Raw genomic sequence first — 15,380 nt, 5'->3', positions numbered from 1 at the left:
ATATTTATTCTGCTATTCAAAATAGATTGAAATTCTCCACACAATAAACAGAAAATAAATACGATGTTTATCCTAAGATAAAAAAGCCAAGGAGGACAAAGGAGAAAGGATGGTAAAAGGGATAAGAAAGAAATCAGAAAATATTTGTAAAGCAATTTCCTTTCCATCATTTGACAGTCTCATTCTCTCTGCTTTGAGTGATCTTCTCTTTCACAGGGTTTTTAACGGAGCGGTTTTGCCTCCTCTGAAGAGGACGAGGCATTGAAGAGACATCTCTGTAGCTGGCAAGAGCTTGTGAAGTCTCCAAAGACAAGCCCAGAAGGACCGCAGACCGCCAATCAGGTGGAGAAAGGCATTTTCACAGCAAGGCTATTGAGACGTAAGTATTAACATGAAAATCAAACACCCACAGAGAGCAGAGGCAGCCACACAAACGCTTCATTCCCATGCTCCAGCAGAGACCACTCCCTCAGCCGATGACTGTCACAACCCTGGTGCATGATGTCACCCGCAGCCTTCAATAGCTTTTGGTCACCACCAGCTTAGTATCGTACTTTCATTACAGAATCCAGGCGGAGGAAAGGCAACAAGGCATTTCTGACTTTTCGCCCATTACAGAATAATAGGAATAACTACTTATTAACATTAAACCAGGAAGATCTCATCAAGCCTTGCTGCCAAGGCATCTCAGGAACATAAGTGGAAGAGGGTCACACGTATGGTGTACCATCCACCCGTAGATGCAAACTAAACCTATTGTCAGAATCTCTCAATGCAATCTCTAACAGTAAGGAGTACTACATGGAAACAACAACAGATCTTGACATTGGGACTAAATGAGAAAGAAATAACATTAGGCTTAAAACTCAGAAGAAACATTTTGGTATCAGCATCATAATTATCAGGGGTTTGTTGCTGTAGCTGATAAACTGTAACAAGGAAAGGCTTGGGAAACAGTGTTATAAGTGTTTTTCTAGGCTCATGAAAACAGTATCAGTTTTTCACCTATATCTACAAGACCAAACAAAATATCCTAGCCCTTCAACTGGGGACAGCTTGGGTTCAGAAATCAGATGAGAGGAACACAAAGAAGGGACAGAACTATACTTTTGCTGGGGAACAACAGGAGGGGAAAAAAACCCAAACACGACAAACACTGCAGACCTGGAGCCAAATCCTCTCTCCACAGAACAAGTGAACACACACCAGACTTACAACTCAGCACTGTCCTATTTTCAGCTGGCAAGGACAAACTCTGTCTTCCTCACCAGGACGCTAGCATCGACAGCTAGGACATTTTTTTTTGTTCTTCCTGCAACAAGCCCTTGCCTCTAACTGGAGGAAGAGTTATCTCGGTGCCACACGAATGAGTGATTTGCCATCAGGACGTAATGGCTTTTTGCTGCTGCTAACGGAAGCTGTATCTCAACAAATGACCTAAAGGTGAAAGGTCTCATATACTACACTTAATTCCCTAAACAGTCAAAGGAAATTTTGTGGTATGCATAACTATTATGAAAAATGAAGTTAAAAAAATCCATATACATGCCCAGGCAGGCACATAATACAGCATTTTTACATGCCCCTATATGAGTCTTCTCCGTTTCAAGAACCACAGTCCAGCCAGTTCAAGGCTTGCTGCATGTCAAGGCAAATTAGACGATTTCTGTGTACCATCCAATACATCATAAGACATCTTGGAGCAGGGGGGAAATCCAGGCACTCCTCAATTAACCCAGGCATGTAAACTCACAGCAACCTTGCAGCTTGAAATTATGTAAGCAAAAATTTGGCTTCTGTTCAGAAGAATGGGGAGGGAGAAGGAAGGAGAAGGAATTAAGCCTTTTTTCTTATGAAAATAATTGAAATGCAGTAACTGGGAAGGAAAAGCTAGTTCTTCTCATAAAATAACCTAGATATTACAAGTCTTCTCAAATCAGAGGCTTAGAGTTTTATCTCAGCTCCCGCATTTCCTTCTCCCACCTCTGGCTCCTCTGTGGCCCCTTGGAGACTGGCACAGATGACGAGGCCTCCCAGCGCTCTCTGGCTCTGCGGCCACTCCTTGCTGTTACTGCCCTCTGCGCAGGGCAGCATCTTTTATCTGATGGCTACTCCACTGGTGAATACCCACCAGGGCAAAACTCTCCTCTTCACACTTGCCAGGAGAGTTCCAGTGTATACGAGATGTATGTTCACTATTTTACTTAAAAACAAAACAAAAATTTAGCCATTACTTCATATTTCCTTACAATGGGGCTGGACTGTGAATGGGTGACCCAGGTAATCCTCATTAGAGTCAAGGTGTTTAATGGTAAACTGCAATTGGCATGGTTCTTGGAGCAGCAGAATATATAGCCAAACCATCAGCTAACCCCAAAAACGAGCAAACAAAAAACCCACCACTCATCATCCTGGGATCAGGAGATTCTGCGCCAGACGAAGCAAATACCATTTGCAGTGGCTCAAGAGCTCATGGCGAGCCTGATGGTGCACAATCTATTTAAGAACATTAAAACATGTTATTTACAAGCTACTTCTGAGTCACACTGGTCTCTTGGGAACATGCATATATGTTCAAGAAATTGGAGTAGCTCTTTTATTTATGTTTCTTTAAAATGACTGGCAGATGGGGAAAAACCTTCAGAGAAGTGGCCCTAGGCTGTCATGAAACATATATTTAACACACCCACAGTAAACTACTAAACACACTCACTTCAGAAGGTACAGCCGCTGTAAATACGGAGTAGTCCCTTTTTAAAGTCTGATCTCTGGACTACTTAATTCAGCACAAATTTGAGATGTTCTGTGGAGTCTGCCCAATTTACAGAGTAATTATTAGCCATATTTTACATTAACACAATGACAGCATATTCTGTCAGGGCAAAGCCATAATTTTAAAGACCTTTGCAAAATGAGCCCAGGCCTCGGCTTTATTTTTAAATCACAATAGTGATGCCTTTTTTCCTGCCACATGTGGAAGGACTGCTGCAGGCTGAAACAGAAATCTCAGATTCCCCAAAGTCAGACTCTTATGCAAGTGGATTCCATATACACAGGGAAGTTTTGTCTACCTGAAACAATTTCCAAGACTAAGTCTAAATCTGGAATATCCCAAGAGAAGCACAAGCTTCAATCATCCAAATCCCAGCAGACACACAGACTCCAGCCTAAGGTCTGGAACATATTTAATCAATTCACTGTGCTAACTCTCTACAGTTTCATAAAATAGCCAATACTACAATAACAGGGCCAAAAATTAATTGTACACTGGTTGGCGAAATACACAGAAATAACAGGCAGCACTGGTATTTATTGCAGCAGGATAATGTAGTTGGTGCTAAGGTACAACTACAGCACAGTAAAAACAGGCGAGACAGACAGCGTGTGTGTGTACACACGTATGTGCATGCGAGTGCTGTTTCCATTCGAAACGTAGCACCGGTTTTACTGGTAACAGTGCTATTTGTATATACACATATTTATAAATACCATTCTGCTTATAAACAAGCATGTAAACAGCACAAAGAGAGAAAACAGAAATTTAAACTATTAGTCAATAAGAAAATGAATGAAATTAAGGGAAAATTGGACTGAATAAAAAATGGCGAGAGAGGGTGTCAGAAATGCTAGGTAATGGGGAAAGCTCTCAAAGGTAAGACAAAAGCACCCCTTGATTTGCTCCTTTTGGACTAGACTTGACAAATACTCCGGTGTTAAGTTCTAACAAAGAGACAAGATCACATTCTAGGTCTTTTTGTTCTGTCTTTAACAAGACTTCATAGTGATACACTGATGAGACCAGATACCAGATTGTTATCTAAATTCAGCTGCTAAATTCAGTGTTAAGACACTAAGTTCAAACCACACATTGCCACATTTATTTCACAAGTCGAGCCTGAGGATGGATTCCTCCAAGATGAAGCAGCCCATAAGCATCATTCTCTCCCTCTGCAAAGGTACTCTAAATGCCAGGGAAACAAAATCACTGTAAGGCTCTGACAGTTCACCCTTCAGCACACAGACTGCAAATGCATCTCCACACTAATCGTCCAGACTGAAGAGGAAGCAAACACTTAGTTGCTGTTTGCATAGAGGCTGCTTGTAATTTGATGTAATGTACTGTACATCAGTCAACACATATTGAAGAGAACATACACACTGCAGAGAAGGCAGAGAGGCAGTGCTGACATCTAACACATTTTATTTACCCTATTATAGATGTTCTCCGAGTTCATCAAATTACCAATCAATTTATCTGATCTCTAAAAGCTGGTGTACTGAGGTATATTAATGACTAAACTTTACAAGCTTTCAGCAAAACAGCCATTAAATGGGTGAACTGAGCACAGGGTGCTGGAAGTCAGTTTGCCAGTTGGCCAACGGCAACAACGAAGCAACCTCTCCCCGCAGGCAGGGAGCCGCCGGAGACGCGCTCGGAAGGCTGCCTCCTCTACATGCTGTTCAGCCTAACGGATACGGCGGAAAGAAGAAATTAGGGATGCTGTACTCCCTCCTCCTCCCCCAGCGTGACATTTTCTGTCTGCGAATAACTGAAAAGAGGACGAGGATGAGAGGTCGGAACGAGTTCAGATGACAATTTCAGGTTCCTTCTTTTTTCGTTTTGTTCCCATTCAGAAATTTAACGCGCACACAGAACAAAATCTTCAGTTCTCTAAATATCAAAGGCTGTGCCCTGAGGGACTGCTAGAGCCACTGTCACCTGAAAGACAACGTCCACACAGTCGTGGACAGACAACCCGAGAGACCGGGAAGTGATCTGGATGATTAGGACGGATCTTATCAGCCTATTTCAGAAAACTATACCGGGGATTATTATTCTTGTGTTCAGAAGATTAAATCAACAGTTCGATGAACTGGGTGCTTCGTTATATTGCTCCACTGGCCTGAAAGGCAAACTGCTTTTTTGGATCACAGCTGTTGTAGGTTCACATAAAGCACTGCTGGGTTTGTGGGAGGAAGGGTTTGCAGCAGGGGCAGGGGATGAGAAGAGAACTGAACAAATTAGGTAAGAAAAAAAAAATTGAAATTGTAAAGAATATTGTAAGGCTCAATTATGAAGGCAGGGACAAGGAATACTTCTGAAAGGGAAACACATTTTTTGAGACCAGACCTTGGTTTCCCACTAGCTGTTCTTCCCCACAGTACCCCACAGCACTGGCTGGAGCAGTAAGCTAGTGGCTGGCACCACAGTGACCAGAGGCAAACAAAGCCCTTACACACACAGCAATAGCTCACACGCAGCCCTAAGACATTACAGGCCATTTTATTGAGAAAGTAAATGGTGTCAGTGACACCTGCCAAGACATATCAACTCATTTAGAAAAGGGCACTGAATCTTTAACTCCCACTGAGAGGGCAGAGGGCTCGGTTGAAGACAACACCTCTACACGGCTTGCTTTCTCAAAGGTAGGCGAGTGCTCTCTAGACGCAGCCTGGGGTCCCAACTCAGGGAACTGATTCCTCATCCCCTTCAACAGAAACCCCCTGCCACCTTTGCCAGGTGACATCAGTTTGTTCAGCCCTGCAGAATCTGCTTAGAATTGATCATGAAGACCCAACACAGACATATTCTGGAAGGCCTTTTTTTTTTTTTTCCTCCATGCTGCTGTCATTTTCTCCGCAAAGATTTTTACTGAGATCAATTACTGGAAAAAAAAGCATAGAAATGACACTGGACTCACATATAGGGGTGACCTTGGTGTGCCAGAAGTGGGAGACTGCTCCAAGAAGAAGGATCAAGGCCAGTAAGAATAACAAACAAAAATAAGTTCACTTCCCATTCTTTACACATCCTAAATGCTTTACAAACATGAATTAAATGGTAAATGCAAGGGCAAAAGGAGATTAATTTAAACAAACCAAACAAGGTGAATGCCACACACAAAATTACAAGATTTGTGAAGCTAAGCAGAGAAAAAGATTCAGTCTACCTTATTAATAAAAAAAAGGTATTGGTTTAATGCATTCCTTTCCCACTTGCATAAATACTCTACAGCTTATGAATACCTCTTGTGCTAATACTTACTGTTCTGAAAAACTACAAGCAGAAAAACATTGCATATTAATGTACCCATGCTCACAGTAGTCCACAGCCACCTAATAAAAGATAACGCGGGAGTCAGAGCTTAGGAAAATCCGAACAAAGAAGAGAAGACATCATCTATAGCAAGGAGTTTCACTTCATCTGCCGAGATTACCTTCAGCCTTTCTCTGCCGTTAGACGGCTCCGAAGAGCTGCCCGTGTTTTGCTGTACCGTAGCACTGCCCTTGGCCTTTGTCAGGTTAAACCCTGCAAGAGGCCAAATAGCAAAAGGAGTCAAACATTACTTGGGGAAAGTATACAATTAATACGCTAAGTGAAATCTCCTGGCATCTGAAGGGTTCCAGGAAAGACTGCCTTTCTTTCTTATCATACTTTTTAAAGGATGCTTCTACCATATGGAGAAAGCAGGACAATGCATACATGGACTCCTTAATAAAAATCCCAGTTCTGAGCAGTATATATGATAACTATTTATACTAAGCTCCCTCCATCTCCCTCCCGCCCTGCTTCTCAGTAACATATAAATGCATGAAAGAACATCATCTTAAGCTTCTCAAATTGAGTGTTTCTAAGGTTTTCCTTACAGAATATTAGGTCAAAATAATAACAAAACCTGTAAAAAAATAGGTCAACAACAAAACCTACCACCCCTTCACACACACACAACCCCTGACAAACTGATAATGAAGGATGCAGTAGGAAGAATACCTCCCAACAACAAATCACAGCACCGGTTTAATCCCAGTACAGCTACTTCATGCATTCGAATCTGCACTCAAAATAGCTGAGCGCTGCTCGTAGCAGTAGTGCGTGGCGTTTGCTCAACGCAAGGCAGAAGTGCAAATCAAGCGTTAGGCACTACAAAGAAACAGAGAACCAAACAGTGACTCTGATACAGCTAGCATATAAATTTATGGTCCACCCGTACCTTGAGCACTGTGTGCACAGGGCTGCTTCACACCTCTCAGAGGATTAACTAGATGTGGAAAAGGTTTGGACACAACCAGCCAGGATGATCAAAGCCTTTGGGGCAAGTATCCCATATACCTGCCTGATCTTATGCTCATCCCTGGACATCCACTGTGGGTCGCAATCAGGACCAGCATATCAAACCAGATGGATCTTTGGTGTGACACAGCACTGCTGCACTCACCATCTTACTTCTTCCAGTGCTTCAGCAGATGATGTAGGGGAAACCCCAAAAGCTGAAATTATTTTTTCATAGATGCCTTTTCCTGTGAAAATTTTAATAAGACTGTCTAGAGAAACTGAGTTTCTCAAGATCTGTTTGAAATAAGGTACACCCATAGTTCATCTCATGCAAAACTAAAGGCAAAGCCTTTTTAGCATTTTTATAGCTTTGCTGTTTCACAACATTTTGCCCTCCCATTATAAGCTATTCCATCATATAGATGGAATAACTGAGATAGATGGACTAAGTAATTGTTTCAAGCTCCCAAAAGAGAAACAGCTATTAGAAAATGAGCAGTTTTTTGCTTCCAATTCTGTGCTCTGTCCAGTAGATTACAGTACTCTTTCAGAGATTACAAAATAAAAGGATAACGTTATTCACACAATCTGCTGCATTCAAGGGAACTACTGAGTTCAATTCTGGTCAATACATCTCAAAGACAGAGCTGCAAGGGGGAAAGGGCCCAAAGACAAACAAGTAGAATAAGAAACCTGGAAAAAGTCATTCCCTCAAGCAGAGACTGAAAAGGTGAGGACTGCTCAGCTTAATGGGATGGTAAAAGAGGGAACAGAAGTCTACAGATAATGAATAACGAAGAAAACTCCTTTTATCTCTTTCACATAAAGGATATTAAATGAAAAAAAGTATTTGAAACTTGTAACAGAATTTATAGAGTATAGAAGTTAACCTGTGGCACACACTGCCACGTGATATTGGAGGCAAAGAGCTAAACGAGGCTTCAGGAAAAATGCCTGAGACACGTAGAAGAACGATGGCAGTAGTCCAAGTTCCATTACAGTGAATAAAAATACTGAATGAAAATAAACTCTTTTGCAGCAGGGCATGTGTCAGCCTCCAACTGACAACACTCAGGAAGACTCTTCTCAAAGTTGTTCTCCAAAAGAGTGTGGGGGGCTGGGGGGGTGGTTGGTTTGTTTTGGTGAGGTTTTTTTGCATCTTCCTTCAAAGTCTTTGAAAACTGACCAATGTCAGAAGAAACAGGACAGTCTCTGTGTTTGATTCAGTGCAGCAGCTACTATGTTGTAAGGAGTATACAACACAATTATTTTCAGCATCCTACCAGGAAGGTACTTAGTTCTCAACACCAACAGTTCAGAACATCCCTCAAAACCAAATCTCTTAAGTCTCCTACTGCTGACTTCTGTTATCATGCAGAAGTGGGGACAAAGCCAATGGGAGGTTACAGATAGGCATAGCAGGGGAGGAGAAGGGGGAATTCCTGACAGCCTGCTCCTTAGAAGGAGAAATCTGAGCTAACTCCATGCTGAGCCGTCGCACTGATTCACTCCCAGCACAGCACCTTTGATCTACCATGACCACACTCCAAGTGACCATCCCCTCTGAAAATGGCAGAGAAAGCAAACTTCTATTTCAGAGCTCCTCCCCACCTCATCCCCTTACCGATAGCTTTTTTCTGACATAGACACACACGTACATACACAGATATATAAAAATATATCTAAGCCTGAGTTGGAAGGTTTTAGCACAGTGGAAGGAAAAATAAATAAATAAATGTCAAGGTCTGCGTGCATTCAACAAATAAAAGCAGAATTATATAAAAGCAACAGCTAATAAAAAAGATTGTTCTGTGCTGTGTTTTCCATCTTTCCAACCATTATAGGAATAAAATTATCCACAGAGAAGATCAAAAACCTTTTTCAAAACTAATACAATTAAGCTTTATTACACTGTTTCAAGTACATTTCTCCCCTCTCCCTTCTAGCCCCCACCACCTCCCACTCCAATCCAGACTAACAGTTGGAGGCATTCCTCTATTTTATTACCAGCAAAATGCTAGTGTTTAAGGGTCAGAAACTATCTAGTGTTTCAAGAGAGGAAAGAAAACCTATCCTTTTTATCCACTTGCTTTTGTATACGTAAGAGCTAGAAGATAGTTGCTCTGCAGTTTGAATAGGACTATGGGCAAGTCACCTTACTCCCCCGTGAAGATCCTGCACTAAAATATCTATCACCTTGTTTAAAAAGTTACCCGGTAGCAAGGGACATGGACCTGAAAAGGGAAACACAAAAATACAACAAAAGACTTCAAAAAGAGGACAATGCAGCCTGGACACAAACTTCTCCCCATTCCACTGTCCATAAAGGACAGACACACATACAAATTTTCCCTGCAGTTTCCGCTTCATGAAACGAGATCCGGAGAGAAAAATATAATAGAAGCACACAGCATGAGACCAAGAAATTGCAAAAATTCCCTTTGCGTATGAACATATGGACAACTGTGATAATTAGAACGATAGCTGCTAGATTGTTTGCAATTTCACTGAACAATCCCCATTATCTAGAAATAGAATTTAAAAATCTGAATGCAACACTGAGTGGTAGTTTTAATAGTTTATTTTTTAATGAACTGTATGGATTAAAGTGTTGCAAAATTGTATCATGTGAAATTGCTCATGGGCATGTTTTACCATCAATGGCTTAAAAAAATGCTGTATGGACAATCATGCAGTAGCAGGGAATGAGAAGGGGAATAGATGTGCCGACAGTTTTCTACCATTTCTATAATCTGCAGTTTTTCCATGTTCCATATTCACCATCATGCTGCATGTTGGTAGTAAAGCTGATTCCTCTGTCTCTTTACAACCCACCTTTTCCATTGTTTGCACTTCTTTTTAGTCACATAACACAACTACAAGTCAGATGTATGCAACTTCTTGTCAGGAGGTCTAATTGCTTCAAATTGGAGAAGATTATTCTCCACATTTATTAAAAAATAAAGACTACTTATAACATTATTTCATTTTGCCAGGAAGTGAAAAACGCATTAGTTCATAAGGAACAGCATGGCTGCTCCTATTTTTATGGCATCAATTTTTAAAAACTCATCATGGTAAACAATTAAACACAGAACCAAATCCCACATTTAGGGGAGAGATTCAAATCCCTAAATGGATTTTCAAAGGTCATTTCAGGCTTAAAAGATGCTTGACAGTGTCTCTTTAAATCATGTTCATTTCAAAGGCTTATCCAGCAAGAAGCAGGCAATGCACTGCAGCACCACCCTTTGAACTGTTGGGCTCCCCAGAGAAAAATTAATAATACAACTTTAATTCATATTTATAGCAAGATTTGTGGGTTGTTTTTTTTTTTTAATTTAGGAAAGGATTTTTAACAAAAGGAATAAAAAAAGGGCACTTATTTTTTTGAACTTAGCTTTCACCTAAACCCCATGGTGAAAAAGAAAATAAAGTTTGAATTGCTTTATTAAAAAATCATCCAGTTAAAAACCCCTTATCTTTCAAATTGAAGTTGTTAAAAAGATTTAGTTTGTAGAGCTTTTTCATCACTTAACTATGTAAGGGGTGGGGAGCAGACAGATACTGGAAGCTGCCTGTTCCAGATTTCAGCACAATGCTTCCTGTTTCTCTGCTCTTTGGATCCACACAGATCTGCACCCGATCCCATCAGTATTCAGAGGCCACAAATAAAAGACAACTCAGCCATACCTTCCTCTCAATGCGGGCCAACTGCTCTTTATAGAAGGCCTCTTGCCGCTTCAGCTCTGCCTCCCTGCCTTGCAGCTCCACGGCCTGGGAAGAAGAACAAAAGAACATCAGTAGAAGAAATTAAAAATAAAAAGTGTGAGTGCAAGGAAAGCACACAGGATGCAGACTGGAAGTAAAAAAAAAAAATAAAAAAAATCACTGCTCAGGACTGGTGTATGGGATCCCTCTCAGTGGAACTACAAACCTTCAGCACTGCAGTTCATTTTGCATTATCCCCACAAGTTTGATATGCTCTTATTAGTACCATACTCAAACTCATAACCTTGATTATATTTCTCCTTATTAAATGAAAACATATGATCATAGAAAGGTGGCGCCTTTCCATTGCCTTTTCCAGAACTCCACCTTATCCAAGTCTTTGTTTTTCATGCATCATGATGTTTATTACCCCAATGTTTTTCACCATACCTTAAAAATAAACCTCAAATCCTCCACTTCACAAACAGTTGCCCCTTGGAGTGTCAGAAAACTTCTATGCATTTAACAGATCCCTACAATCATGAGGAAGATCCAAAATACAAGTCTATGTTGTAACATTTTTATGGCAACACACGTTCTCACTGCCATGCATTTGCTTTTACACACATACACAGGACTACCCTGATAATTAAGGACTCTCTCCACACACTCCCTGGGCATACACCACCAGCATCCCCAGAGTTCCTCGGGCTGGGTGCTGCAGATTTGGAGGGGAGATGGGTGTCAGAGAATTTCTCTTCCATCTCCAAAGTATAAGCATGACACTTCCAAAACAGCAAACGCAGTATACAAGCATGTGCTTAAGCATAACCTGGTCATCAACTAAACAATGATCAGTTGTGTGGTTACACCAACAGCTTTTGCCTTCTGGCTCTTCACAGCCAGCAGCACTTCACTGCATTCCCACCCCTAAACTAAACTAGCATTAAGAAAACATGGTATTGATGGACCCAAACCAAACTTTTTAAGCTTAAAAGTAACAGGCAACAATAGCAAGAAGAATGGCATTTGTTTTTCTTTCCCCATCCCACCTCAAAAATCTCTGGGGCCACATAAGTTATCATCAGGCAAGACAACCTTTCAAAACTATAATTATTAGTCCGTCTAACGTGAACAGAAACCCTGCTAATCTACAGCATCCCAGCAGCATTGCTCTTAACTTTTAATGATGATGGTACAATCACAGAAAATGCTGGTCCAGTATGATTAAGCAGCTGGGACAGAAACATCCTCGTGGGCTCAGACCTGTCATTTTACGGCCAACAGCCATTGTTAATGAGAAAAATTACATCTGAAAGCCAGTTGCTGTGCATTTCCTTTTTTCTCCTCCCCTGCTGATGGAAATACAGTGGTATAATAGGGCTTAGAAGAGATTTTAAGCTAGGCAGTGAGGGACAGTTGATAAGCAAACAAAAAAAGAAGTAGAAGTACATGAAATAGGGAGTTTGCAGAGGTGTGGTGATGGTGTCTGTTTGTTTGTAAAGGAAAAAGAAGCATTTTGATTCCCATGTTTGTCAGCCAGCCAACAGGGCCAGGGTAAGGCACAAGCACTATAGACTCACATCTAAATCCCCCTGCTCTCAAAGACACTTGATTAAAGGCAAAATCTCTGGCTTTGGTTTAACCAGAACTGCTATATATCTTACAGCCCACAAACCAGCTGAAACAGGATGGGGAGGGGGATAAGAATCAGCTGCCCCGTACATGCAGCCTGACCAAAGAGATACCACAGCAACAATACTGATAGGCACTTTGTAAGTGCCAAAATTATCACCATTTCTGTGATAAGAGAATCAAAACTACCCTTCTGAACCGATATCCATCTTCTATACAGAAAAGGAATAAGCAATTTCAACTGAAATGAAACAGATGTAAGAAGGCAGGATGGTCTGGTGGATGACCAAAGGAACCTGATTCTCCTGCTGATTTTCTGCATAACACCCATAAAATCAGATTACTAAACAAGTGATTTGTATTTCCTTAAGGAGAAAATAAGTAAGGAAAAGAAAGAAGAGTAACATAGTACTGACCCCTCTGCACAATTCAGACGGAAGGTGCTTTTGACATGAAGTGTATGTCACGAAAAAATAAAAGATCAACTCTTAAAAATGCAAGAAAGTTTCTGCTTAATCTAAACAAATTATGCGGCAGTGCTACTCTCCTGGGGTAGCAGACTATTCTGGGAGCACAAAATCAATACATGTAACAATACTGGTGGGCAAGAGGCTTTATTCTATTTCTGGCAAGACATGGATATGACATCTCTGGAAGGGAACACAAACCAAATACCTAATCTCTCAAGCGGGGTGCTGCGACACAGCCACAACAGAGGTGTGCTGACGTGCATGATGGTGACCCATGGACACCCCCAAGCAGACCTGACCGGAGCTGCAGTGTTCACAGTGAATAATGCCTCCGCACCAATGCACCCTGCAGCAGACAGACATTCCCTTAGTGACTTCCCTAGGGTCTTGCAAAATTGATGTCAAAGAATCAAAATCGGATCTCCCAACTGCAGACTACAGCCTCAGTATACACTCATCCTTCCCCCTAAGTAATTTCTGCCATACTATCTCCCATGATCTCCCACTTATCACCCATAAGTTGTAGGATGAACCAGAGGTTGCACACAAAACTTCTACTCACAACTCAAACATATTTTCAATGCCTTGCTTGTTTGCAAGAGCTGCTGATGTTTCAGTGCATTGAAATACACTGAGAAACATTCTATTTGTGACAGATCTGCTTGAAAGTTACTTTCTGTTTCCCTCTATCCCCAGCTGTTATTACTAGAAACTTTAGAACACTTTATGATGATGTTTGAAGTATGAATGGTACAGTCAGAGCATGTGTCATTTGAAACATTTGCTGTTCCAAACTGGGTTAGGCAACAAGGGACATTTTGTATGAATACAGGATATTTATTAAGAGTTCCTCTACTCCTGCTGCTTATTCCCTACCTGAAGTCAGAAGCCTGTGATGTCCCAGACAGAACTGGCTGCTATGGAGATGATTATAATTTCTCAAGGGATTGAGATTGCAGGTGCCAAACAAAGCCTCAGATACACTTTTCACATAAAGGCCTTTAGAACTAAAGAAGGAAGGAGAAGGGAAGACATGCATGATAACACAATGGTTTGAAAATCATGTATCAGAAAGTTGCATTTCAGATCCTCGCTGCAGAAGCTACATCTGAGCTTGAACATATCATGCAAGAGATGACCAAAGCTCAGAGATGACATCTAAGAAACTGTAATGGAGAACACAGTGAAGAGTGATGTCCAAAAAGTATGAAAACAGAAACAAAACAGAGGGAGGGGAGGAAGAGCATCGTTAGTTGTAGAACACACGAATATACCCAAAACTTAGAAAAGTAGCATGGGACAGCATGTATTTGCAGAAGAGAATGTATGCAACAGACAATTGCCCTCTGTACAAAAACTAGGTGTAAGATATATTCAGGCAATGCTCAAGAATTCCCTGTGATGTGTCAGAAGTTACCAGCATTGCATTCTTACAAAGGGACAGTAAGGTACACTACTAGCATGCTGCTATTGCTTCCACGGGCATGGATCCATGGGCTGGGTTGGGGGCTTTTTCAAGTTCTTCCTACGTTTTATCTTTACACTTTTTCCACAGCCCGAAGTTTTTCAGGTTATCTCAGTGCTGCTTTGAACAGTGACAAAGAGCTAGGGCAGAGTCATGTGAAATTCCCTGCCTCCTCCCCTCCCTTTATCAAGTAACTCATTTAGAAACAAACTGTGAAAGCACATTTCTAAAGCTATGCATTACATACTGGCTCAACTAAAGAATTCAAGCACTGGCCTGCTAGCTGACAGGCAGGCCAAAAGAAATATTTTACAAGCCTCTTAATTGAGGTAATGAAATATTATTGGTTCATTCTCTATGAACAAAGCCAGATACTCAGCCTCGTCCTGAACTGACACCAACCTGCAACACATCAGACTGTGCAACTGTTCTTCCAGAGCCGGGCTTCACTCGAGCTACAGCCATTCACAGATTAGCTTTGGCTTTGCCCCCCATGAAATACCACCAGATTTTTATTATTTTTAATCACAGTCCCTTCTCATCACCTTGTTAAACATGAAAACTAGGAAGGAAATCTGCTTGAAAAAAAGGGCTTCTTGGCAGAGTCAGATTACAGTAGGGAATGTGGCACCCAGGAATAAAGTGCAGTGATAGCACAGCCCACTGCTGACGGCTACCATCAGGCTTGTCTCTCCCTGTTGCTGGGATTCTGGGATTTGGGGAGAGGGCATGGAGAATACTCTACTGGAGAGAAGAAAAAAAAAACCACCCCTCTCTGCAAAGGGCAAGTCAAGCTAGAAGGAAAGGTCCATACCTCAATCTATAAAGAACTTCCTCACAGGCAAGTCACAGCACTTGGCAAGATTATTGCAAAAATATTTATCTTCTTGGCAAAACACATTCACCAGTCACAGACGAACTAGTGAGATGACGCCTAGAGAATCAGTCGGAGGCAATCCAGAGAAAGAAGCTACAAGGATAAAGGAAAGGTCCTTAAGTCTCTACCAAATGGCTTGTTTCTACATCATCCTGTCTTTGCCGAGAG

The 15,380-nt window shown here is 41.3% G+C and overlaps 1 protein-coding gene across 7 annotated transcripts in view; it reads right to left on the bottom strand.

The window, feature by feature from the left end:
- CHCHD6 (coiled-coil-helix-coiled-coil-helix domain containing 6) overlaps positions 1-15,380 on the bottom strand; it is a 117,471-nt gene that overhangs the window by 62,591 nt on the left and 39,500 nt on the right. For all 7 annotated transcript variants that reach the window (XR_012624775.1, XR_012624776.1, XM_074836810.1 and 4 more), the window contains one exon: positions 10,748-10,831. Coding sequence is in view for 5 of the 7 variants with exons in the window: in XM_074836810.1 (XP_074692911.1) it covers positions 10,748-10,831 (84 nt within the window). In the remaining 2 variants the exon portion in view is untranslated. The remainder of the gene's footprint in view (positions 1-10,747; positions 10,832-15,380) is intronic.

The sequence above is a fragment of the Strix aluco genome, chromosome 11 (assembly GCF_031877795.1).
Source record: "Strix aluco isolate bStrAlu1 chromosome 11, bStrAlu1.hap1, whole genome shotgun sequence".
NCBI lineage: Eukaryota > Metazoa > Chordata > Aves > Strigiformes > Strigidae > Strix > Strix aluco.
This window is presented reverse-complemented; position numbering and strand designations above follow the sequence as displayed.